Source organism: Myodes glareolus, chromosome 17 (genome assembly GCF_982192425.1).
Source record: "Myodes glareolus chromosome 17, mMyoGla1.1, whole genome shotgun sequence".
NCBI classification, from domain to species: Eukaryota; Metazoa; Chordata; class Mammalia; order Rodentia; family Cricetidae; genus Myodes; species Myodes glareolus.
Genome location: NC_142042.1, coordinates 51268723 through 51292906, shown reverse-complemented (window position 1 = coordinate 51292906; position 24184 = coordinate 51268723). Strand labels below are relative to the sequence as shown.

The 24184-nt window shown below is 38.3% G+C and overlaps 1 protein-coding gene across 1 annotated transcript; it reads left to right on the top strand.

Moving 5' to 3' along the window:
- The first annotated feature begins 3246 nt into the window (after window positions 1-3246).
- LOC148119402 (acidic mammalian chitinase-like) lies at window positions 3247-21146 on the top strand. The gene is made up of 11 exons (XM_087897428.1): window positions 3247-3319; window positions 4484-4513; window positions 5402-5603; window positions 13911-13967; window positions 14671-14836; window positions 16197-16321; window positions 16506-16629; window positions 16922-17107; window positions 19639-19758; window positions 19845-19983; window positions 20819-21146. Exons 1-11 carry the CDS (start codon window positions 3295-3297, stop codon window positions 21040-21042), a joined length of 1398 nt encoding a protein of 465 aa, XP_087753554.1. The 5' UTR covers window positions 3247-3294; the 3' UTR covers window positions 21043-21146.
- Window positions 21147-24184: the final 3038 nt, after the last annotated feature.

The window sequence follows — 24184 nt, the reverse complement described above, 5'->3', positions numbered from 1 at the left end:
AAAAGTATTTGTTCAACTATGTTCATAGCTGCACTATTTGTAATAGCCAGAACCTGGAAACAATCTAGGTGCCCCTCAATAGAAGAATGGTTAAAAAAGGTATGGAACATATACACATTAGAGTTTTACTCAGTGGTAAAAAACAATGACATCTTGAATTTTGCATGCAAATGGATGGACATAGAAAACACTTTACTGAGTGAGGTAAGCCAGACCCCAAAAGAGGAATATGGTATGTATTCACTCATCAGTAGATTCTAGCCATAATTAAAGGTCTTTGAGTCTATTATTCGTGATCCTAGAGAAGCTAAATAAGAAGGTGAACCTGAAAAAAATCATGTAGTTATCCTCCTGGAGATTGGAAATTTACTGATTTTTATTGATCTCTACATTTTTCTCTGCTCCCCTCCCTGCCTTTTTCTTCCCCCCTTCAACTCTCCCCTAAGGAGATTAGGAAACAATCTTCCTCAAGACCCAATAATACCACTTTTGAGTATATATCCAAAGGATGCTCAATCATGCCACAAGGACATATGCTCAACTGTGTTAATAGTAGCATTGTTTGTCATAGCCAGAACCTGAAAACAACCTAAATGCCCCTCAACTGAAGAATGGATAAGGAAAATATGGTACATTTACACAATGAAGTACGACAAAGCAAAAAAAAAAAAACCAGAAAAACAAAAACAAAAACAACAAAATAAAACAAAAAAGGAAAAACTAAAGCTTGAATTTTGGAGGAAAATGGATGAAACTAAGAAACATTATTTTGAGTGAGGTAAGCCAAACACAGAAAGACAATTATCACATGTACTCACTCATATGTGGTTTTTAAACATAAAGCAAAGAAAACCAGCCTATAAACCGCAATCTCAGAGAACTTAGACAACAATGAGGACACCAAGAGAGACTTACATAGATCTATTCTACATGGAAAGTAGAAAATGGCAAGATCTTCCGAGTAAATTTGGAGTATGGGGACCTTAGCAGAGGGTTGGAGGGGGGGAGAGGAGAGACAGGGAGGAGAGCAGTGAATACAAAAGTAGAGCTCAATAAAAATCAATTAAAAAAAGAAATGAAAAAAAAATGATGGTGGTAAGTCCACCTGACCTCAGTCAAAATGGCAGTGGTCACATAGTGTAAAGAGAAGTCACAATTTTTGAGACCAGGAATTTTAAGTTTAATAATAAGAGAGACCTAGAGGCATGATCTGTCCTGTCCCTTAGCCACCATGCCAAAAGCTGCAGCAGGTAGCAAAAGGCTGGAATTGCAAACAGCTACCTCGTGGATCCAACCAAACTTGTTGGCGACAGTTGCGATGGCAGGGGCAGTTTGAGGAAACTCCTTCCATTTGCCTGTGCACTGACAGTAGTTAGAAAGCTCCCATAAAAGTGAAGCCAGTGGGAAACTGGCAGAGTGAGGATAGGAGCTGAAGAAGCAGAACATTAAGGCCTGGAGATTTAGTTATCCATCCTAGGGGGAGGCTGGATTGACAGACATGGATGGCTTGCTACCTATAGCTGAAAGCGTGAAAAGCCACTTATAATGGTGACACCACAAGGTCTTTAATGGGATGCCTCCCCCTACCGGCAGGACAAAATAGAAAGAAAAATCTGTGGGATCCTGGGTTCCCAATTGTGGCAGGACCAGCCCCAGGCTGTCCGAACACAATTTTAGCTAAGGGAAACAATCCAGAGATGAATGCCAATGAAGGGCTCACCCATAGCCTTAAAGACCATGGTTGGGGGCTCTTCCCCCCATTTCTAGGAACTCCAGAAAATTTCTAGGAGCTCAATGGTCAATTTCTTGGGTTTGGAGAAATGGTTAAGCTGACCAGAATGGGGGAAACTCACCAACTGAAGTCTGTGGTGTGCATAGAAATCATGCTCAGGCATATGGAACATGTGGTTGTTGTGAAAAAAAAATACTTGGTTTCAGATCCTGACCCAAGAAGAGGGGCTTGGGATGGGAGAGCCTCCCAAGTCTAATAGCACCAATGAAATAGTAAAGTATAAACACTGCAGATCCCCAAACTGTGGCAGTGAGCAGCAGGTCCCAAGAGCAGCCAGTCTGCCCCAGGCAAGGAGCTGCGTGGTGGGTAAGAAACTTTGATTGGGCAACCAGTCCCACAAGGAGAGGTAGACAGATTGGTATGCCACGAGACCACGTCACAGGTCTCCAAAGGTGATTGGTCCCAGGCAGGAAACCACGTGGCAGGCAAGAGACAAAGACATGGATAGGCATGCCATGCAGAGTGAGGTTGGATATCTATTTAGTGTGGTGTGGAAGGGAGGAGGAGAAAGGGTAAGGGGAAAAGGGGGAAGAGCAGAGAGAATCAGAGAGAGAGAGAGAGAGAGAGAGACAGAGAGAGACAGTGAGAGTTAAGGAGGAGGAGAATGGCTCAAGGCAGAAGTTGTCTCTTCACGGGAAAGGACTCAGGCTTGAAACTTCAAACACCACTTCACTAATCAGTAAATTCCTAACTGCACTCTGAGGAATTTTTCTTGTACCCACAGGTAAGTGTAATTCTGACCCTTTAACAAGGAAAGTTTTCTTTGCAACACAAAAAGCCCATTACAGAAGTCTACAGTCAATTAAAATGTAGAGTTATGGATCCTGTACTCAATGGAAATACCTATCAAAAATTCCAGAACCCAAGGTTCAGAAAACATTTCAAAAGAGTTGGTGGAAAGATTTTAAGAGCCTGTGGATCAAGTGGTTTATGAGAGACTGTGTCTTCTAGTAATGTCAGAATTTACATCTACAGTCTTACTTACATGATGGCCAAAACATGAGTTGAACTAGGACAATAACAATGGACATGCTAAAGTGGAAAGGCAAAAGCCTAAGGTACCACATTTTACATGTGGAAGCTCCATAAAATAGAGATTTTAAAAGTAGCAGTAATTTCCAAAGATTTCCAGTGTTTACTTTGTAATAAGATTCTTCTTTAGTGCCAGGTACAAAATGTCCACAAAATGAAACTTAACTTCAGTATATGAACAGGTGTTTGTCCACACTGGGAAGTGCCAACAAAGGTATTAAGTCTAAAGGTCACATTTAATGGATGTCCTAAGGAGCCATGGTGGTATTTATTTGACATGAGGAAGGAAAGGTGATGGCATTGATGACAGAATTAAGCAACCAAATCTGATGAGGAGATCTGTGAATTTAATAATTAGTCATGTACACGTCTTGGATAAACACTTTCCATTGAGAAACCCTTGTTTCAAGTAGCCACCCAGATGGTATAATAAGCCATTCACGGCCTGCTTGAGCAGTATTGAAGGCACCATGGCCAAGCTCATTCTTGTCGCTGGTGAGTGAGTCTGTAGCCTCACTTTGTGTCTGTCTTTCTCGGGATCTCGCAACTATTAAACAGTCATTCCACTACATCTCTATACTTTTCCTTCCTTTCTTCTTACTGCAAGCATTCTTCCTTCATGCAATCAGTCTTTCTCTTGTTCTCAAAGCATAGCCACAAAAGCAAGTCTCACTGTCTTTCAATACTTGTCTTTCTCTTTCCTGTCCCATCCAGTCATTCTTTTCTCTGCACTTATTTTCCTGCAAATTTGTCTTAAATGATACTATGTTCATTTATTTCTTCATGCTCTAGAACTAACTCCTTTGGAGGTAAAATCCACAGGAATGTACATAGAGCCATGCAAGTTGTGTTTGCTCTGCTTTCTGCAGGATTATTTCTTATCTATCCTTTATAGTCCTGGTTAGGTGATGATGACATACGTGTCCCTCTGAGACATTCAATCCAATTGGTGCATTATATAGTTGTTTAGGTCCAGCTCACATCTAAAAGTTGCTATCTTCTTCACATTTGTGCTTTAGAAACTTTTATTTTTCTTCAAAAACTTTTCAAAGGGATACTGAAGCTCAACATATAAAGAAGCAGTGGCCCACTTCTCTTGACAGTGTTCAAGCTTGTGGTTTCAGTATTCAGGTGACATAGGCAGGAGGTTCTCCATGTCAATGCCAGATTGGGCTGTAGGGTGAGATGATCCTAAAAGAATGTGCTCTACTGAAGCAAGGAGCAGCTTCTCGAGCCTTGCATCACACATTCTCTAGCAAAACTTCTCTGAAGATGCTGCTAACATTTTCCTGATGCACGACTCACTGCTGTGGAGGATGTCTTATCTGTTGATGTCCTGAGGTCATATCAACTCTGGAAATGAGACACATTTGATGAATGTTCACTGAGTGCAGTGAATATGGAGCATTTTCAGTCAGCCCTGCTTCATAGATAATAGACTTCATACTTCCAAAATTTATGACCCAGAATTGAACAAAGGTAAAGGTTTTTTTTTTTGACAAACTGTAAAGTGTAGATCAAAGAATGTTTAGTGAAAAGCTTGCCTTTTTACACAAGTCACAACACATGGCAAATGGACTGAACCATAAGGCTCTTGAGTTATATTTTGAGAGGATTCAGACAGCTGGTTCAGAACAAATGTGTATTTTCTCTCACTAGGTCTGGCCCTTCTGCTGAATGCTTATCTGGGTAAGTCACAATTCCATGTTTCATTGGTTACAAAATGATTACATACCATAAAACTCAAACACCCAAATTTACATAAAACAATTGTCTGGTTAATATAATTAAAAATATACCCAGGTAAAGTCAGATTTCTGTCTCTGTGTGACAACCAGCTCTTCATTACTGACACTGAGTCTTATTATTAATTATGGGAGCCTGGCTTTTAGCTTAGGCCTGTTACCAACTAATTCTATAACTAAAATTAATCTGCTTTCATTAATCTACATTCTACTATGTGGCTTTTACCTGTCTCCCCTGCTGTATGCCTGACCCATTCCTCGACTCACCGGCGTCACTCTTGCAGGTAGATTCTAACTGCCTGAGTTTATCCTTCTGCCCAAAATTCCTGTCTTTTCTCTCCTGTCTAGTTTTTGGCCATTCAGATATTTTTTATTAATACAATCACAGTGACACAACTTCAGACAGTGTACAAATATCCAGCATCACCTCAGTGTTACTCTATTTGGAAAATAAAACAAGACATAAAACAAAGTAGAAAGAGAGTGATGGGTTTGTTTTGTGGAGGAGTAGACATTTAGCTCAGTCATTACTACTATCCTCTATAGCCTGAGCTTCTAAGGGTTCTTAAATTCTCATTCACTGAGTTTCATGGGACCACTGGACTCGAAGAACTATGAGTATTCTGTCTTAGAAGAAGTCTAAGATTTTCCAACCACTCAAAGAGAATATATACAATTTCTTAACTCATCTGTAGACGTACTCAACTGGTCACCTCCAGCTGGAGATCAGGCTTATGAGATGGGTGGGTGGGGGCATAAGCAAAGCCCAAATGTTCATCATAGTTCAGTGATATCTATACTGGACCATCATCTCTATTTTTGACCACCACAGGGTCTGCCTACAAACTGGTATGCTACTTCTCCAACTGGGCCCAGTATCGGCCAGGCCTAGGGCGTTTCACACCTGATAACATCGACCCTTGCCTGTGTACTCACCTGATCTATGCCTTTGCTGGGATGCAGAACAATGAGATCACCACCATAGAATGGAATGATGTTGAGCTCTACAAAGCTTTCAATGGCCTCAAAAACAGGTAAAAGACGGGTAAACATCTAAATTAGTATCATTTGAACAAGTTGTTGCCAAGACCTAGTTCCTTTGAAGATATTACAAGTCAATGTTTATTATCTATCTATCTTTCTATCTTTCTATCTATCTATCTATCTATCTATCTATCTATCTATCTATCTATCTATCTATCTATCATTTTTACTATTAAAAATATAATTTTTAGAATTTGTCTAATGTTTTCAAATCATGTTACTACCTTCTCAACATTCCTCAGATGCTCTCTTTTTTTCTACCTTTTCAACTTTATTGTCCTCATCTTTGTTTTAAACTCACATAGTCTAATTTGTGCTGTCTCTATATTTTTGAGTGTGTGGGAATTTCTGGAATAATGTTTGCCTACAAGGAATCATACCACTCTCCCAGTGCTTCTGTTAGAGACGTGACCTTATGCCCACCCTCTCTTTCCATGATGGTATTTAGTCTGGCTTGAGATCTTGGCAGTGAAGTGTATTCATATGTGCAACTTCCCTGTTGTTTCTGAAAAACCATGTATTGTAGTAGACCATCTCTTCTACTTTCTACCCCTTCTTCTGTGATATTTCCTTGTTTGATTTATGGCCTGATCCATATGATAAAAGTCATAAAGGCATTATTGTCAGGACCAAGAACCTGTGGACAGACAGGTTCTTTTGATTTTTCGTTGATACAAAGGGTTTTCAAAATATGATACAATGCTATGAATTGTAGATAAGCTCTGAACTCATTCTATCTCACTCAAAGTTTGTATTGCTGACCGACAACTCTTTAATCCTTTTTTTCTCTGCTTAAACATTATAACTTTAATATGATCATTTTTGCTTCATTTTATTATGTCATGTTTAGCTATCTTTTAGAAGCCTATTGTTTTCTAATAATAGTAGAAGAAACTGATTGAATACAGAGAGAAGAGTAAAGGTGAAAGAGTGGGAGTTGTTGATGGGGGAGAAATAATAATCAGGGTATATTGTATGAAATGGAATCTATTTTCAAGGAAAGCAAAAAAATAAAATTCTGCCATCTTCTCTGAGTTCACATATGTTAGATTCTGCTTATAAGTTAGATGTTGTATTATTTGTTAATCTATGCCTTTAATTTTTAATTTCAGCTAACATATCTTCAAAATTAAAAATTTTGTTCCAAACGGCAGATTTTATTCTTTTAAATATTGAATAACATATTTAATTGCATATCATAGCACATGGTTTTTAAAGTTTCATTTTTTTCTAGACATTTCCAGTGATTATGTACCTTAAATAACTAAGAATAATGTTACAATAAATATTGAAGAGCTATCATTGGCAATATGGCTTATCTATTCTGTTTTTGATGAAATCCACTCTCAATAATGTTTTAGTTTACATTTTTTTCTGATGAGTAATGGGCCAACTATTTTTATATTTCTTTAGGACATTTAAATTATTTTTTGAAAACATCTATTCAAGGTCTTCTCCCTTTCACAATTAGGTTGTTTCCTTGAAATTGAGATGAGTTCTTCATATATTTGGGATAGCATACCTAGCAAGAAATTAGTTTGCAGATGTTTTCTCCTCTTTATTAAGGTGAAAATCAATCTACTTCATGATCCAGTTGTGGGTATATACTCAGTGAATTCTACATCTTACTATAGAGATACTTGCTTATCCATGGTCATTGCTGTACTATTCATAATAGCCAGAAATGGGAAACAGCCTAATTAGCTGATGAGTAGATAACGAAAACATGACACATTTATACAATATAGTATTATTCAACTGTCAAGAAAAATGAAATTTGCAGGTAAATGGATGGAATTAGAAGCTATCATCCTGAGCAAGGTAACCCGGACCCAAAGGATAATCATCACGTATTTTTTCGTATATGTGGATGTTTGACTTTAAGCTTTGCATATGTGTGCTTTATCTGTATAACCACAGAGAGTAGGTAATTAAGAAGGGATCAGGCAGGAGGATACACTCTTCTAAAACAGAAAACAAAATATAGTTTTATAAAGAGATAAAAGGAAAATAGAATAGGAAGATTAAGTCGGGGAGGGGTTGGTGTGCTGAATAAAGGAGAGAATAAGGGGAGTGACAACCTACACTAAAGACTTTTTGATGAATTATATGGAAACCTACTACTATAGAGATTATATATATATATGTATATATTAGATTACATATTATATAAAAAGATATTTTTCTTTTATTGAAGATAGATTCTCTTATCATACAATATGTCAAGATTACAATTTCCCATTCCTTTTCTCCTCCCATTCTTCCCTACTTCCCTTTCCTGAAATATCTACTCCTTTTCTGTCTTTCATTAGAAAAGACTTCTAAGAAATAATAATTAAACATGGCAAGAATAAGATAAAACTACCATATTTAAGTTGGACATGGAAAACCAACAGTAGGTAAAGAGTATGAAGCACAGTCTCAAGAATCACAGCTCCATTTGCTTTTACAGTGAAGAGTACCATAATATACTAAACTAATAGTTATAATATATATGAAGAGAACTTGTTCCTGACCACTGTAGACCATGTGATTGCTTTTTCAGACCCTATGAGCTCACATATACTTGTTTAGTTGATTCAGAGTTTTTAGTCTTCTGGTGTTCTCTATCTCCTCTTGATCTTAGAACCTGTCTGCCAGCCTGGTGGTGATGGCACATGTCTTTAATCCCAGCAGTCAGCAGGCAGACTCAGGTAGATCTCTGTGAGGTCAAGACCAGCATGGACTACAGAATGAATACAGGATAGCCAAAGCTACACAGAAAAACTCTGTTTAAAAAACAAAACAAAGTAAAATGAATCTGCCTCTCATTTGGTAAACATTCCCTGAGCTCAGAGGGGAAGGACTTGATGGAGACCTCTCAGGTACACTCTCTCAATGTATAATGTCTGACTGTGTCTCTGACTTTGTTTCCATCTGCTGCCAGAAGAAGTCTTTTTGATGATGATTGGATAAGCTCTATGACTATAGCAGAATACTATTGGGAGTAATTTTATTTGTATTTATTTCTTTATAGATCTGTAGTGTTTTGTTTCACCCTAGTTTTTCAAACTATCTATTCTCGGGTTCTTCCCCACCCTAGAAGTGTCAGGTATGAGTTCCTTTTTGTGGAGTGGGCCTTAGGTCAAATCAGACATTGGTTGGCTTCTCACAGAAATTCTGTGCCACCATTGTCCTAACATATTTTATAGCAGGACAGATTGTAGGTTGAAGATTTTGTGCCTGGGTTGGTGTCCATGTTTGTGTTTCAGTAGCCTGCAAAGTCCTTTCCCACACCAAAGAGAATAGGAACACAGGGTTGAAGTCTACCTAGGGGTACCAGCTCATCTTCTCCAAGTTCAATGAGATGTGTGGATGTTTTCCTTGGCAATGGGTTCTCACTGTTATCTTGTTGAGTGTGGCCTTTTGTTTTAACAACATCCTGGGGGCATTTGGGGATTTTCATGGGATACCCTTGGCCAATAACTCAATGAATGTAACTGGTCCTAAAACTGAATATCTTACCTGGCTAAAAGTGGTGAACGGTCGAGATATCATATTCCCCATTATTAGTAATGCTCATGAGGGCCACCTTTATAGATTTGAGGAAATTTCCATTTTATTAGGTTTCTACTCAGCAACCCCAAATTCCCCTCCCCATTCTAACTGTGTAGTTGGGACTTTTTCTTTTCTACCAGTCATGTCCTAATGCAGGACATGGAGACTTTCCTAATTATGCAAGTTCAGTCAATAGCTTAGGCTGGTATTTAACTAGCTCCTAGATCCTAAACTAACCCATTTCTATCAATTTGCATGTTGCCACATGGCTCTTTGCCATATTTAAAGCAAACTCTATGTGGAGTTTCTTTGATGTCATTTTTCTTTTCTCAAGGAAACTGGTGCTTCCAGGAGCAGATGTGCCTCACTGTCATGAGAGGTACTATGTTAACAAAATATTTTAAATTCTGTATGCTGTAGGTCTTTGAAGTGTTTAAGGACCATCTATCTCTTTAAAACTTTTTTTTGCTTTGAAAGCATACTTTACATGGCTACATGGTTGATTGTTACAGGTGACTAACTATTAACCTGCATTTGTTTATTTACCTAAATAATTGGTCATCATAAGTTTCAAGGACTATAAATTTACATTAGGTTGTAAAATGATCTGCATAGCCATTATATCTTAAAGAGGAGGAGAAACATATGTGTGGCATATATCAAGAAAAATGACTTTAGATTTGTATCTATGTAAAAAATCCATACCAATGTGAAATATTGAAAGTGGGGTGTTCAAAAATAGATTCAACAAACCACCCTTCTATTTATTAGTTTTATTGTATAAATCCCCTTTTTCTCTTCATAAAGAGATTTCTGAGTCTAATCTCCCCTTTTTCAGTTTTTTTCCTATGACCAATCACAATATTTAACCAATACTTCTAAACAATGACAAACATTCATAATCCACAGAATGACAAGAATACACCAACCCCATTACTTACTCTGAAAACATACAAAGTTTTAAAGTTAACATACATATCTACATTACCAAAGTACGGACTGTGAATTATACACAAGCCAGTCAAAGATGATGCTTTTGTTCATGTCTGAGCAGGTAAAATATATGTCACCTGTCTTCTTATTTTAGGTTTATTTCTTTATGTCTCTAACTAAAACTTTCAGGGGTTCTTTCCTGATCAAATCTGATCTATACCAACCTTGAATGATCCTACACCCTTTCATTTTTTTTGTGGATACAAAAACATAGCCTCTTCTTCAATGTAACATATAATTTGGACTTTTATTTTGTAGTTAATGCATTTTTAGAATATATACATGAGTTTAATTTAGCAGTTTTTATAATCAATGTCTCTCAACAGGTATTATTTACCCATCATCAATCAAAAAGTTTAATGTCAATACATTACCATACTGGATTCAAAATCCCTGTGAATTTGCCATCTCTATGTGGATTAATGTTTTTGATTATTTATAAACAACTTCCCTTTTCTATGACTGTCTATACCCATTTTCTTTTCTTTCTTAACTCTATGCATATTTTATAACACACTGTAACCTGTTTTGAGGTTTTTCTGTAAGAATCTGCTTTACTCTGTATCTATAACCTTTTTGTCTGCATGAGCAAAATTTTAAACTGTCACACAGCTTAGTTCATGGCAAGCTGGGAGTTCAAGGCCACAGGCTATGGCCAGGAGATGCATCTTATATGAGAGACTGTGGGACTACAAAACCATGTTTGTCTCTATTTCTTTTGTGTGTGTGTATGTTTTGAACCTATTTTTAAAGCTTTATTAGGTTTTATGTGTAAATACATGCCCAAACATTGGGATCCATCTGTAATTTGACTTTTGTGTCTCAATAGCCAGCTCTTCATGGTCAAAACTGAAACTTATTAATTATCAAACTTGACCAAAAGCTTAGGCTTGTTTCTAACTAGCTCTTAGAACTTAAGCTAACCAGTTCTTTTAATTTATTCTCTGTCACATAGCTCATGGCTTGTTACCTCATCTCCCTCATCACCTGCTTCCTCTGTGTCTGACTGGCAACTCCACCCTTCTTCTTTCCAGCATTCTCTCTGCCCTGACAATCATACTTAGTTATTGGTCACATAGCTTTATATTAAACCAGTCACAGTGACATATCTTTCCACAGAGTAATCAACTATCTTGCAACACATTTGTCTCTATTCACATGCTCACTCTCTATCCCACCTCTCTCTTACATGATTTCTCCCCTCCCATCTTCAACCTTAACCTGTCCACAAAACCTATTCTGTTTCCCCTCCAGGCAGATGCCTGCATCTACCATAGAATCCTTTTCTTTACATAGCCTCTGTGGGTCTATGGGCTGTAGCATGGTTATCATTTATTTAATTGTTAATATTCCTTTCTAAGTAAATAAATTCGATATTTGTCTTTGTGGGTCCGGGTTACCTAACTCAGTATGATTTTTCTAGCTCCATCCATACGATGCACATGTTGTGTCCTTTTCCTAATTCCTTTATTCCCTTGTAATGGAGTAGCTTTAACTTTATGTAACTCTCGTGTTCATATTGCAGTTCCTACCCATGCAGCAGTCACAATGTAGCTATTCCAGTCATAAGAACTCCTCACTCCCCAACCACAAAGAGATTACTGCTTAGTGAATCTATCATGGACCCCTATCCATGTTCCCTATATTTCTTCTAATAGTTTTATAGTATGAGTCTTATATTTAGTTCATCAATGCACTTTAAGTATTTTTTTAATATGGTAGTGGGGAGGAGTCAAATAACTTCTGTTTGTGGACAATACTACATCTTTTAAGCTCTGGTACATTAGGGTGATGCTTCTAGTCCAGGAGCCTCACTTCAAGTATCAAGAATGTAGATAACTTTTCATATTGTCTATTGAAGTCAGCAATAATATATATGTATTACATTAAAATATTAAATTCTTTTAAATAAAATAAAATTAAGTTAAATTAATAAAAAATTAAAAATGCGTGTTTGATGATTTACTTTATTTTTCTGTCTTTGTGTAATGACCCAGGAATGTGAAAGATCATCTTGACACCCTGCAAGAAGAAGCAAGGAACAGAATATTTTAAAATTAGAAATGTTTGAGGCCAAGAATAGATGGGTTTGCTATACTTTGAAAGCATTCTCTTTGTTTTCTTTGAAGTTTTCATTTTACTTTTATATGTGCATGTGTGTGTCCATGTTGAACCAAGTTCATGTGTGTTTGGGAGTCCAAAAGTTGACATTGCATCCCCAGGAGTTGGAATTACAGATAGTTAAGTTGTGAGTCACCTGATGTAAGTGCTTGCAAACTAGACTTTAATTCACTACAATAGCAACATGTGCTCATAATGGCTGATCATCTTCTCCAGTCATTGGTTATTTGCATTGAAATTGTATGGATCTCTTGATAAAAATGTCTGTCTTCACCCTAAAACAGGGTCTCAACCTGTGTGTTGCTATTCCTTTGATGGTTGAAAGACCCTTTCACAGGTTTCCTTTTCATTGTTTTTCTTGAGCTATACATTTTTTCCTCACTCCTTTCACTTTCTCCCCTACTTCTACCTTTTCTCATGACCTCCATGTGACCAAGTTATCAGGAGATCTTGTCTTTTTCTCCTTTCTATATAGATCCTTGTATGTCTTTCTTGGTGGTCCCCTTTGTTGTCTAGGTTCTCTGGGGTTGTGGACTGTAGGCTGGTTTTTCTTTTCTTTCTGTCTAAAAACTACTTATTTAGTGAGTACATATTATGTTTGTCTTTCTGGGCCTAGTTTACCTGACTCAGTCGGACTTTTTCTAGATCTACCTATTTGTCTGCAAATTTCAAGATGTCATTATTTTTTACTGTTGTGCAGTACTCCATTGTGTAAATGTAACACATCTTCTTTATCCATTCTTCAGTTGAGGGGTGGCTGGATTGTTTCCATGATCTGGTTATTATGAAAGTGCTGCTTTGAACAGAGTTGATCACATGTTCTTTAGGTATGCTTGAGCATCCTTTGGGTATATCCCCAACAACGGTATTGCTAGGTCTTGAGCTAGATTATTTCCTTATTTTCTGAGAAATTGTCATACTGTTTCCCATTGTGGTTGTACAAGTTTGCACTCCCACCGTCAATGGAGGAGCATTTTTGAGGCAATTAGAAATATCAGATATTTCATTACAGTTTATAATACCAATACTACAGCTATGAAGTAGCAATGAAATAGTTTATGTTTGGGTGCCACCCCAACATGAGGAACTGTATTAAAGGGTCAAAACATTAGGAAGGTTGAGAACCATTGCCCTAAAGTAATATTATCAGAATATTTGGGGAAAGGAAAATAAAGCTAGAGTTTTCACGTTCTCTCACTAGCCTTGCACTTAATTCTTATGATACAATCATTTCATCACCACTATGCCCATCTATGTTTGTAACGTCAAGTCAATTAACCTATATTCATTATTATATTGTGTTCTAAAGTAATTACGCTTTTGAATAATCAATACTTTATCTGATGCAAAAGCAAGGAGGTAATTATGCTTTTAAGTTATATGTAGTACAAATACTGTTAGTACAAGAAAATAAGACTGAAGAGTTGTACAGATCTGATTTCTCTGAGTGGCTCTGACATCTTTTATGGTGATAATAAAGTTTAAGTAATGGAAGAAAATACCTCAAATAAATCTTCAGCAGACAGTACGACACCAGCCCTACTCTGCATAATTTCAGCAGACACAATACTATAAACAGCAATGCTGTTTTAAATGGCAGGACCCATGAATTTAAACATTTTTCTGTTTTTTTTTTTGCTTTAAAGGAATAGCAATTTGAAAACCCTCTTGGCCATTGGAGGCTGGAACTTTGGATCTGGCCCGTAAGTTCTCTTTAGATAAACAATTGTTCATTAAAAGTGATGTAGCTCAAGCATGATCCTTGTCCTTTTAGATTTCAAAACTCCAGATGGATATTAAGGACCTTCATTAAATTAAGGTGTAACTTAATAAAGTACCATAAAAAGTCATAATTCTTATTAGAAAATTTTAGGGTGTCTTATTAGAAAATTTTGTGACTTTCCTAGGGATCAATTTTGATGGATACTTTGGGATGCCATCCTCTGAGTTTTAGTTGCTTGCTTCTAAAGAAGCCTATTCATAAAGTATAAAAAGGGAACAAGGACCGATGAAGGTTGTGTATATCTTTTGTCTGTCTTCCTGAGAACGGAAACAGAGACCAGGTACACCAACAAGACTTACTTGAATACACATGAACTTGGAGCATATTTGAAGATACAGAATTGTCTGTGAACTAAGTTCATGAAAAACAACAAGGCAATTTGCAAAAAAAAATAAATAAAAACATCTAAGTTGGGACTGGGGATGAATGACAGGATAATGTGGATTCTGAGATACTATGACTAGCAAGAGGAATAATTGCAAGGATAGAACCCTGGAATGTACTTTAATTCTCAATCAGGTCCTGGGTAAGGACAGTGAGGAAGAAATTGAACTGCTAACTGTTTTTATTCTTGTGTGTAAAAAATGTCAATTCTTATTCTGCCTCATTTTTGTTTGTCTCAGCTTCACTACCATGGTCTCCACTTCCCAGAACCGCAAAACCTTCATCACTTCAGTAATCAAATTCCTGCGCCAGCATGGGTTTGATGGGCTGGATCTGGACTGGGAATACCCAGGCTCTCGTGGGAGCCCTTCTGGGGACAAGCATCTCTTCACGGTCCTGGTGAAGGTGAGGAAAGTAGGAAGTGGTGGTATCCCCATAATTCAAAGCCTAGTTTTTCACAAGGGCAACTGGGTGATTGCATACTTGAACCTGAGTTCAAGTTTCTAGAGCCCACATTAGGCCAAATGTAGCAATGCACATTCCTATAAAGATGGGAGGTCAAGACAGGAGCATCCCTGGAATCATGTGGAGAAGCTATCTGGCAAGCACAGTAGCAAAGAACAAAATGAACTGCCTCAAAGAAGGTAGAACATGAGACTGTTAACTGAGGTTGTCACATGTGCTTTAACTCACACATATGAATATGGACATTTTGTGTGTGTATGTATATATTGCATACATGTATGTGGGGTTTCATTCCACAGACATTGTCCACCTTGGTTTTTGAGTCAGTTTCTCATGATCCTAAAAATAATGAGTGGTACAGGGCAGTTGTCCAGTGAACCCTAGGATCTTTCTGTCTCAGTTTTGTCAGCACCAAGATTAATGAAACTGTACCACTTTGTTTCCCTTACACATTTTATGTGTATTCTGTGGGAATTAAGCTCTTGAACCTAGGTCCTTTTGCCTGCCTTTAACCATGGAGATATTTTCACAGGTTCACTTTAGCCTTTGTTCAATAGCTCCAATGATCAGAATTGGCACCTCTTTTAGTTGAAAAATGACTACTGTAAGTTATAACATCATTCACTACAGTTCTGTTCAATGAATTGACAGAGAAAAAACACAGATATTACAATATCTGTGTTTAGCATTTGAAGACCGACATAACAATCTGCTTATAATCTTCTTCTTCTTCCTGTAAAATATTTCCCTTTTTTAAAAACTGCAACCTACACAGCAATGTTCAGATGTATCCCTGGAATGCCCTCTGGAGATGCAAATAATGCCATCATCAGAGCTCAACTCAGTGTTCCAAGTACATGAGAGTCACACAGAATGCAGGTGAACTAACAGCTGGCACTGAGTTGAATCTGTCTCCCAGACATTGCCCCTTCCCCACGTGCTAATGCAGTACTTTATTGAATGATATGTTGGTGTTGTAAGGTGTATGGAAGCAACTTTCTATACTGCTGACAACTAGATAAAGGGCACCAATGAGAGTGCAGCTTCAGAAAATTTCCAACTGTCATGCATATTACATAGCTGTAATTTTTTAAATTAATGTTATCTATACTATTGAAATTATTAAGATATTGATAGACTAAATTGGACAAAATAGATGAAAGCACTTTAGAGAAGAAAGATACTGTGAAAATAAGGATTCATTTTATATATATATATATATATATATATATATATATATATATATATATATATATACATCTCTGAAATCAACTTCGAATATGCTTGCCTTGTTCTATAGGAAATTCGTGAAGCTTTTGAGAATGAGGCTAAGCAGAACCACAAGCCCAGGTTGTTAATTACTGCAGCCGTAGCTGCTGGCGTTTCTACCATTGAGGCTGGCTATGAGATCCGTGAACTTTCCCAGTGAGTGATGTACTTCTTCTAAACTTCTGCAGGAACAATTAAAGCACTGTGGTTATGCTAGAAATGTCTTGCACTCAAAAACCTTGTCTGTGAACTTGCTTTGGAAAAGGTGTCTTTGTCTGCATAGATATGATAAATAGTTATCGGAAACATTAAAATAAGTTTAAATCTTACTACCTATCAGGTACCTAGATCAAATCCATGTCATGACATATGACTTCCATGGCTCCTGGGATGGCTACACAGGAGAGAACAGTCCCCTCTACAAATATACTACAGACACTGGCAGCAATGCTTACCTCAATGTGGTAAGACCCCACAGGAATGCAGACTGGGGGTAACGTAACCATATGGAAATAAGACCGGCAATTTACACAAATTCAGCAACTGTCCACATTAGATAAAGATCTTCTTAAGTTACTGGACATATCTCATGAGCTATAACTTCATCAAAAGTGTTTGAAAAGAAAATATCAAGAAATAAATTCATTGTTTATAAAAATCATATAATTTTCCTACTAAAACAGGGAGTTAAGCAAATATAATTAAATACTGACCAGTGACTCATTGGGTCCTGTACCTAACCTACTGCCATTACAGGATTATGCCATGAAATACTGGAAGAACAATGGAGCCCCAGCTGAGAAGCTCATTGTTGGATTTCCAGAATATGGACACAATTTCCTCCTGAGCAACCCCTCCAATCATGGAATTGGTGCCCCTACCTCTGGTGCTGGCCCTGCTGGACCCTATACCGGGGGGGCTGGGCTCTTGGCCTACTATGAGGTCAGTAGATTGACTGTCTAGTGCTCTGTGAATTTCACACCCAACATTGTACATAGCCTTCAATTTAGGATCTCGAGGATCTGAATGTTCATTTTGGCTATTACCTACCTATAGTAAGCAGTTCACTCCTGCTATTGTATGTTTGGAAAACATACTTCTATATTTACTCCAAATAATGTTCCTATAAGCAAAATATCATGCTACTAAGAACAGTTACATTAGCATAGAAAAAAAATCAAATGAACATATTTATCATTCTACTATGGATTCCAATATTTTAGTGGTAAAATATGAATAAAATATAAGAACTTGTTAAATAACTCAATATGGGAGTATAGCTCAGTGCTACACTATTTACTAGAATGCCAACAGCCCTGTATATAATTTCTAGTAGCATAGGACAAAGCAAAGTAGTAACATGATATGTGATGACATTTTTTATTTATGAAAGTTTATTAATTTATAAAAGTTTCCATTTCCGCCCCTCCTCCCAACACCCTCCCAATCCCCCCACTCCCTGTCCTCCTCCCTCTCCATCCCTAAGAGCAGTCAGGGCTTCCTGCCCTGTGGGAAGTTCAAGTTCCTCCCCCCTCCCTCCAGGTCCAGGAAGGTGAGCATCCAAACAGACTGGATCCCAAAAATCCAGTATATGCAGAGGAAACAAGTCCCAGTGTCATTGTCAATGGTTTTTCAGAAAGCCTTCGGGCCAGCCACATTCAGAGAATCCGGCCACATTCAGAGAATCTGGTTGGATCACATGCTCGTTCGGTCCCAGTCCAACTGGCATTGGTGAACTCTCATTAGATCAGTTCCCTTGTATCAGTGGGTGAACGGACTCCTCATAGTCCTGCCTTTCTTGTTCATGTTGTTCCTCCTTCTGCTCCTCATTTAGACCTTGGGGGCTCAGTCCAGTGCTACAATGTGGGTCTCTGTCTCAATTTCCATCCATCAACGGGTGAAGGTTCCCTCTGGTGTTGTCTTTTCTCATATTCTCTTTCCTTCTGCTTCTCGTTTGGACCTAGGGAGTTAAGTCCAGTGTTCCAATGTGGGTCTCTGTCTCAATCTCCATCCAACGCCAGATGAAGGTTCTATGGTGATATGCACAATATTCATCAGTATGGTTATGGGTCAAGGCCGGTTCAGGCACCCTCTTCTCTGTCCAGAGAACAATCTGGGGATCTCTCCTTGGACCTGGGATCCCCTTTATAATCAAGTTTCTTGTAAGCCCTGAAATGACTCCCTTAGTTGAGATATATACTTCCCTGATCCCATATCCATCCTTCTTCCCTCCCCCCATCCCAATCCCCCGAACTTTCCCCATTCCTCCCCTACTCCCTTCTCTCTAACCCTCCCCCCTTCCAACAACCGCCTCCCCCACAAGCACCCGTGGTTGCCTCCCACTCTTGTCTAGTTGCAATCTCCAGGAGGATAACTACATAATTTTTTTCAAGTTCACCTTCTGATTTAGCTTCTCTAGGATCACGAATAATAGACTCAAAGACCTTTAATTATAGCTAGAATCCCCTTATGAGTGAATACATACCATATTCCTTTTTTTGGGTCTGGGTTACCTCACTCAGTAAAGCGTTTTCTATGTCCATTCATTTGCATGCAAAATTCAAGATGTCATTGTTTTTTACCGCTGTGTAAAACTGTAATGTATATATGTTCCACACCTTTTTTAACCATTCTTCTATTGAGGGGCACCTAGGTTGTTTCCAGGTTCTGGCTATTACAAATAGTGCTCCTATGAACATAGTTGAACAAATGCTTTTGTGGCATGATAGGGCATCTCTTGGGTATATTCCCAAGAGTGGAATTGCTGGGTCTTGAGGGAGGTTGACTCCCAGTTTTCTGAGAAACCACCACACTGATTTCCACAGTGGCTGCACAAGTTTGCATTCCCAGCAACAATGGATGAGAGTTCCCCTCTCTCCACATCCTCTCCAGCATAGGCTATTATTGTTGTTTTTGAGTTTAGCTAATCTGACCGGTGTAAAATGGTATCTCATAGTTGTTTTGATTTGCATTTCCCTGATCGCTAAGGATGTGGAGCATGACCTTAAGTGTCTTCTGGCCATTCGAAGTTCTTCTGTTGAGAATTCTCTGTTCAGATCAGCACCCCATTTTTTAATTGGGTTAATTAGAGTTTTAGTGTCTAGTTTGTTGAGTTCTTTTGTACAATGACTTTTTGTAAAAAACATTTCCAGTTTTTGTTGGTCATTCATTTAATCTGAACATTTAGGAAGCTGAAGCTGTTTGATCCTAAGTTCAACAGAGTCTACCTTAAAATGGAAGACTAGTGATGTGATGTCGCTCAGTGATAGAGTCTGTACTGAGCATGTAGATGTTCTGGGTCCTATTACCACCAATGCAATGATGAAAACAACTCATTCATTTTTTTACCACAAACAAAACTGAATCATAAAATTGAGGTAGCTCCAACTGAAGATAAGAAAGAAAAGAAATCAATGTTTTCTCTCTTTCATGAAATTAACATGTGAAGGGTTTGAACCTATTGATATTTAAAGATTTGCACCTTCTTGAAAAATGGAGCCACTGAAGCCTGGGATGCCCCTCAGGAAGTGCCCTATGCGTATAAAAACAACGAGTGGATTGGCTATGACAATATCAGGAGCTTCGATGTCAAGGTAAGGTCAGCTCCTTGGATATTCTGAGATCAGGGCACCAAGGCTCCGGAAATCAAATTAATCTTACACCTTCTATCTTTAAACAGGTTCAGTGGCTTAAGCAGAACAATTTTGGAGGTGCCATGATCTGGGCCATTGATCTTGATGACTTCACTGGCTCTTTCTGCAACCAGGGCAAATTCCCTCTGACCTCTACTCTGAATAAAGCCCTTGGTGTGTCCACAAGTAAGTGACAACCTGAGTATGCAAATGGAGTGTTTCTAATGTCCCTTTATCAATATAAAGGAAGGCTTGACATGCTCACTACCTCTGCATGGAGTATACTCTTCCCATTCCATTCCATTGTTCTTGCCCAGGTGACCCTTTCTAATTCTCAACTTCTAATGAAATTTTGTGAAACCAACCTAACTTTGGTGTGTGTGGGAAAAATTTTTATTTTCATTTTATCTTCTTGAGCTATACATTTTCTCTGCTCTCCTCCCTGCCTCTCCCTTCCCCCTCAGCCCTCTCCAATGGTCCCCCTGCTCCCAATTTACTCAGGAGATCTGGAAATTTTTTTAGGACTTTAAGATTCATAAGAGTCTGCAGAAATTGTGTTTAGCATACAAATCTCTCTGTGTGTTCTTTAATGTGTGTGTGTGTGTGTGTGTGTGTGTGTGTGTGTGTGTGTGTGTGTGTGTTATTCAATGTCTTGCTTAGGTTCCTGGGATGAAATAACAGGAAGTTAAGTACTCTTATTTATCCATCACTCAGGGAATGTCTCAATCTCTGTATCTGTTTCTAGATTTTTTTCTCAGAGGTATTAATAGTCAGATCTTAAAACCTTCTGATTGTGCTAATTCGTGAATGCCTTAGATGGCAAAAGAAAGAAAAATAGAAAGTGGGACTGCATCCACACTTTTTCTTCTTTCCTGATATGTAATTGTCTTTGAGTCTCTTCAGTTGCGAGTCTTCAGCTAATTGCATCCCCTCCTGGCAATAATGTACCTAGTTTTCTTTACTTACGTGTGAAGTTCATAGCCATAACAGGACCACCCCTCTCTGTATTTGTATATTTTAGGTTGCACAGCCCCTGATGTTCCTACTGAGCCAGGGACTTCTCCTCCAGAAAATGGAGGCAGCTCTGAAGGCAGCGGATTCTGTGCTGGCAAAGCTGATGGCCTGTACCCTGTGGCTGTTGACAGAAATGCCTACTGGCAATGCCACAATGGAATCACATACCAGCAGCACTGTCCGGCAGGCCTAGTCTTTGATACCAGCTGTACTTGCTGCAACTGGCCATGAACTTGACTCCATCACACTTTTTCAAACGTCTTTTCTTTCCTTTATGCCTTGCCAAAGATATCTTACTTCCATCTAAAGCTATGCAAATAAAATCAGTTCTCAAACCTTGGGTGTTCTTGATTTTTCGTGACTTTGTGGAAATCTTTTCTCCGTTTAGAAAGTGCAGCTCTCTCTCTCTCTCTCTCTCTCTCTCTCTCTCTCTCTCTCTGTGTGTGTGTGTGTGTGTGTGTGTGAGAGAGAGAGAGAGAGAGAGAGAGAGAGAGAGAGAGAGAGAAAGAGAGAGAGAAGGGAGGGAGAGAGAAGAGAGTATGATAACATGGTGGAATCACATTCCTGCATTGTTTTTTTCCTCTCCAATGTTCATGTGCATGATTGCCTGGGCTCTAGAAGAGGTGTGGTGATGGGTCAGTAACCTAGAGACCCTTTTCTCTAAGTCTAGAGAATACACAGTGCTGCTTGCATTGCTAAGGAATAAAATTCAAGATCGCCACACTTGCTGGGGATCTGGTGCTCTACTAGCAACTCTGGAGTTGAAAGCAGTGGCTAGCTACATGCCATGGACTCCTCTTTGGAATCCTGCCAAGCAAAGAGGCTTGCGGGTGTCTTTATCAAGAGTATCAAATTAACTCCTAATGATTTAGTGTCTCTCTAAAGCGTCACCAGAGATACCTTGTTCTGCAGTAGAATACAATTAATGCAAAGACCCATTACTTGTCAATATGTGGAACATAGGAAACTGTGGAACGGTTACTCCTAAATGAGATATCTATATCACACTCCTCCTCCTGAGACTCAGGTATAATCGTAGAAGAGTTCTCAAAAGTTTGTAAGAGTCATAATCAGTGGATAAATACAAGAGAGCAGTGTTTTCTGGACACTATCAGAAACATATAACATCACAAAAGTTGTGACAGTCTACACAAGGATAGCATGCCAGTAAGCACCATCCATAATCTCTACATCAGCTCTTGCCTCCAGGTTCCTGCTCTTTTTGTGATTTTGTCTGACTTCCTTCAGTGATGGACTGTGATGTGGAAGTATAAGTCAAATAAACCCTTACCTCTCTGATTTACTTCAGTTATGGTGTTTCATGCCAGCAACAGAAACACTAAGACAAATTCGGACCCGGATAGTGGGGTATTTCTGTGACAAACATGATTATGTCATTTTGGGGAGGACTGTGGAAGTACTTTGGAACTTTGGGCTAGAAAAGCCATTGAGTGTTGAGAGCTCACTGAGCTATTTTCTGTGATCTTGGGTGATAAGAATGTTGAGAGCAGAGCAATGATAAAGGTATGGATTGTAAAGTTTCAGAGAGATGCTTAAAGACTGTCAGGGTTATTTGTTATTTTGAATTAAGCTTCTGTGGTTCTGATCATTTGGGACTGGAAAGTCAAGAGACCAGCAATATTGAAATGAAATCTTTGCATTACTGGAAAAACTGATGCTTTTTGACTTAGAAATTAACAGTGATTAAGAAGACACTAGAATCAGTGAAATGAAATTTTCCAGAGTACGTTTTTTTCAGAGTCAGCACACAAAAGCTGTCTTCCAGAGGTGGCCAAAGTTGTGCCTCTTGGCAGTAGCCATACTTTGTAGTGTACGAGTTACCCAGGTAGTACTTGTTTTGACAGCAGGACATGAAGAAGTCATGGGGAGCAGCGGAGGTTTGGCACTGTGGGAGTTCAAGAAAACCCACTGGTAAAGGTATAGCCAGGATAGTAGCTGAAGGCCCAGGATTAAGGCAGATAAATTGAGGCTTGGTAATGTGAGAGGTTCAGGAAGAGTTTATTGGTGAAAGTGTAGCCTAGTTGCAGCAGAGATCCCAATACTTTGAAGATGCTGGTACCATGGGATTATCACCAAGAACAGCATCAAAGGCCACTGGAGTCACCTGAAACACTGAAGACAAGCTGTGTGTCAGCGAAGAGAGAAAGACCTTTAGAGGTTTTAAGAAGATCAAGAGTGAATCCCACACTTTGGACCTGGAGCTATTATTCATAATGTTGGAGTTTGATTTTGCTTTGATCATTCTGTGACTGTGTAGTTTTTTCCCTCTTGAAAGTTTTTAACATGATTTTAGTTAGTTAGTTTTTAACATGATTTAGAGCAAAATTGAGAGATTTTAAACTATTCAAAGAGATTTTGGATTTTTCAATGAGACTGGATATGTTAAAGGGAGAAAACTTTTTTAATTAATTAAATCTATTCATTTTTTCCACCCCAAAGGAAGTATTCATCCTCTCCTCCCATTTCTTTCCCCCTCCATTTACTTTTCCATTTTCAGTTCAGAAAGGGGTAGGCCTCCCATAGATAGCAACAAAACATGGTGTCTCAAGTTGCTGTAGTAATAAGTACCTCCGCTTTTATTAAGGCTAGGCTCGGCAACCCAGTATAAAGAATAGGTTCCCAAAAGTAAGTCAAAACGTTAGGGACAGCCACTACTCCTACTGTTAGGAGTTCCACAAGTAGATAAAGTTCAAAATTCAACTCCAAGTGGATGAAAGACCTCAACATGAATCCAATTACACTTAATCTGATTGAAGAGAAAGTGAGACATAGCCTTTAACACATTGTATCAGGAAACAACTTTCTGAATAGAATACCAGTAGCACAGACACTAAGAACAATAATTAATAAATGTGACTTCATGGAACTGAAAAGATTTTCAAAGGCAAAGGACATTGTCAATAGGACAAAATGACAACTTATAAAATGGGAAAATATCTTTACCAACCTCACATCAAACAAAGGACTGATTTCCAAAATATATAAAGAACTCAAGAAACTAAACATCAAAACCCAACTAATCCAATTGAAAGACAGGGTACAGTTAAACAGATAGCTCTCAACAGAAGAACCTCAAATGGTCCAAATCTCAAATCTCAAATAAAAACACTTAAAAATGTATTCAGTATCTTTAGAGATCAAGGAAATAAATTGCAAATCAAAATGACTCTGAGATTCCATCTTATACCTGTCAGAATGACCAAATCAAAATCACAAGTGACAGTGTATGTTGGAGAGGATGTGGAACATGGTGAACACTCCTTCATTGCTAGTGGGAGTCCAAACTTATATAGCCACTTGGAAATCAATATGGTAGTTTCTCAGAAAAATAAACAAATAAATGTTGTTCAAG

Bases quoted from the DNA above. Each gene is read 5' to 3' on its own strand.
- LOC148119402 (XM_087897428.1), top strand. From the start codon at position 3,295: ATGGCCAAGCTCATTCTTGTCGCTG. The intron at 3,320-4,483 runs GTGAGTGAGTCT...TTCTCTCACTAG, and splicing joins CAAGCTCATTCTTGTCGCTG to GTCTGGCCCTTCTGCTGAAT. The intron at 19,759-19,844 runs GTAAGGTCAGCT...ATCTTTAAACAG, and splicing joins TCAGGAGCTTCGATGTCAAG to GTTCAGTGGCTTAAGCAGAA.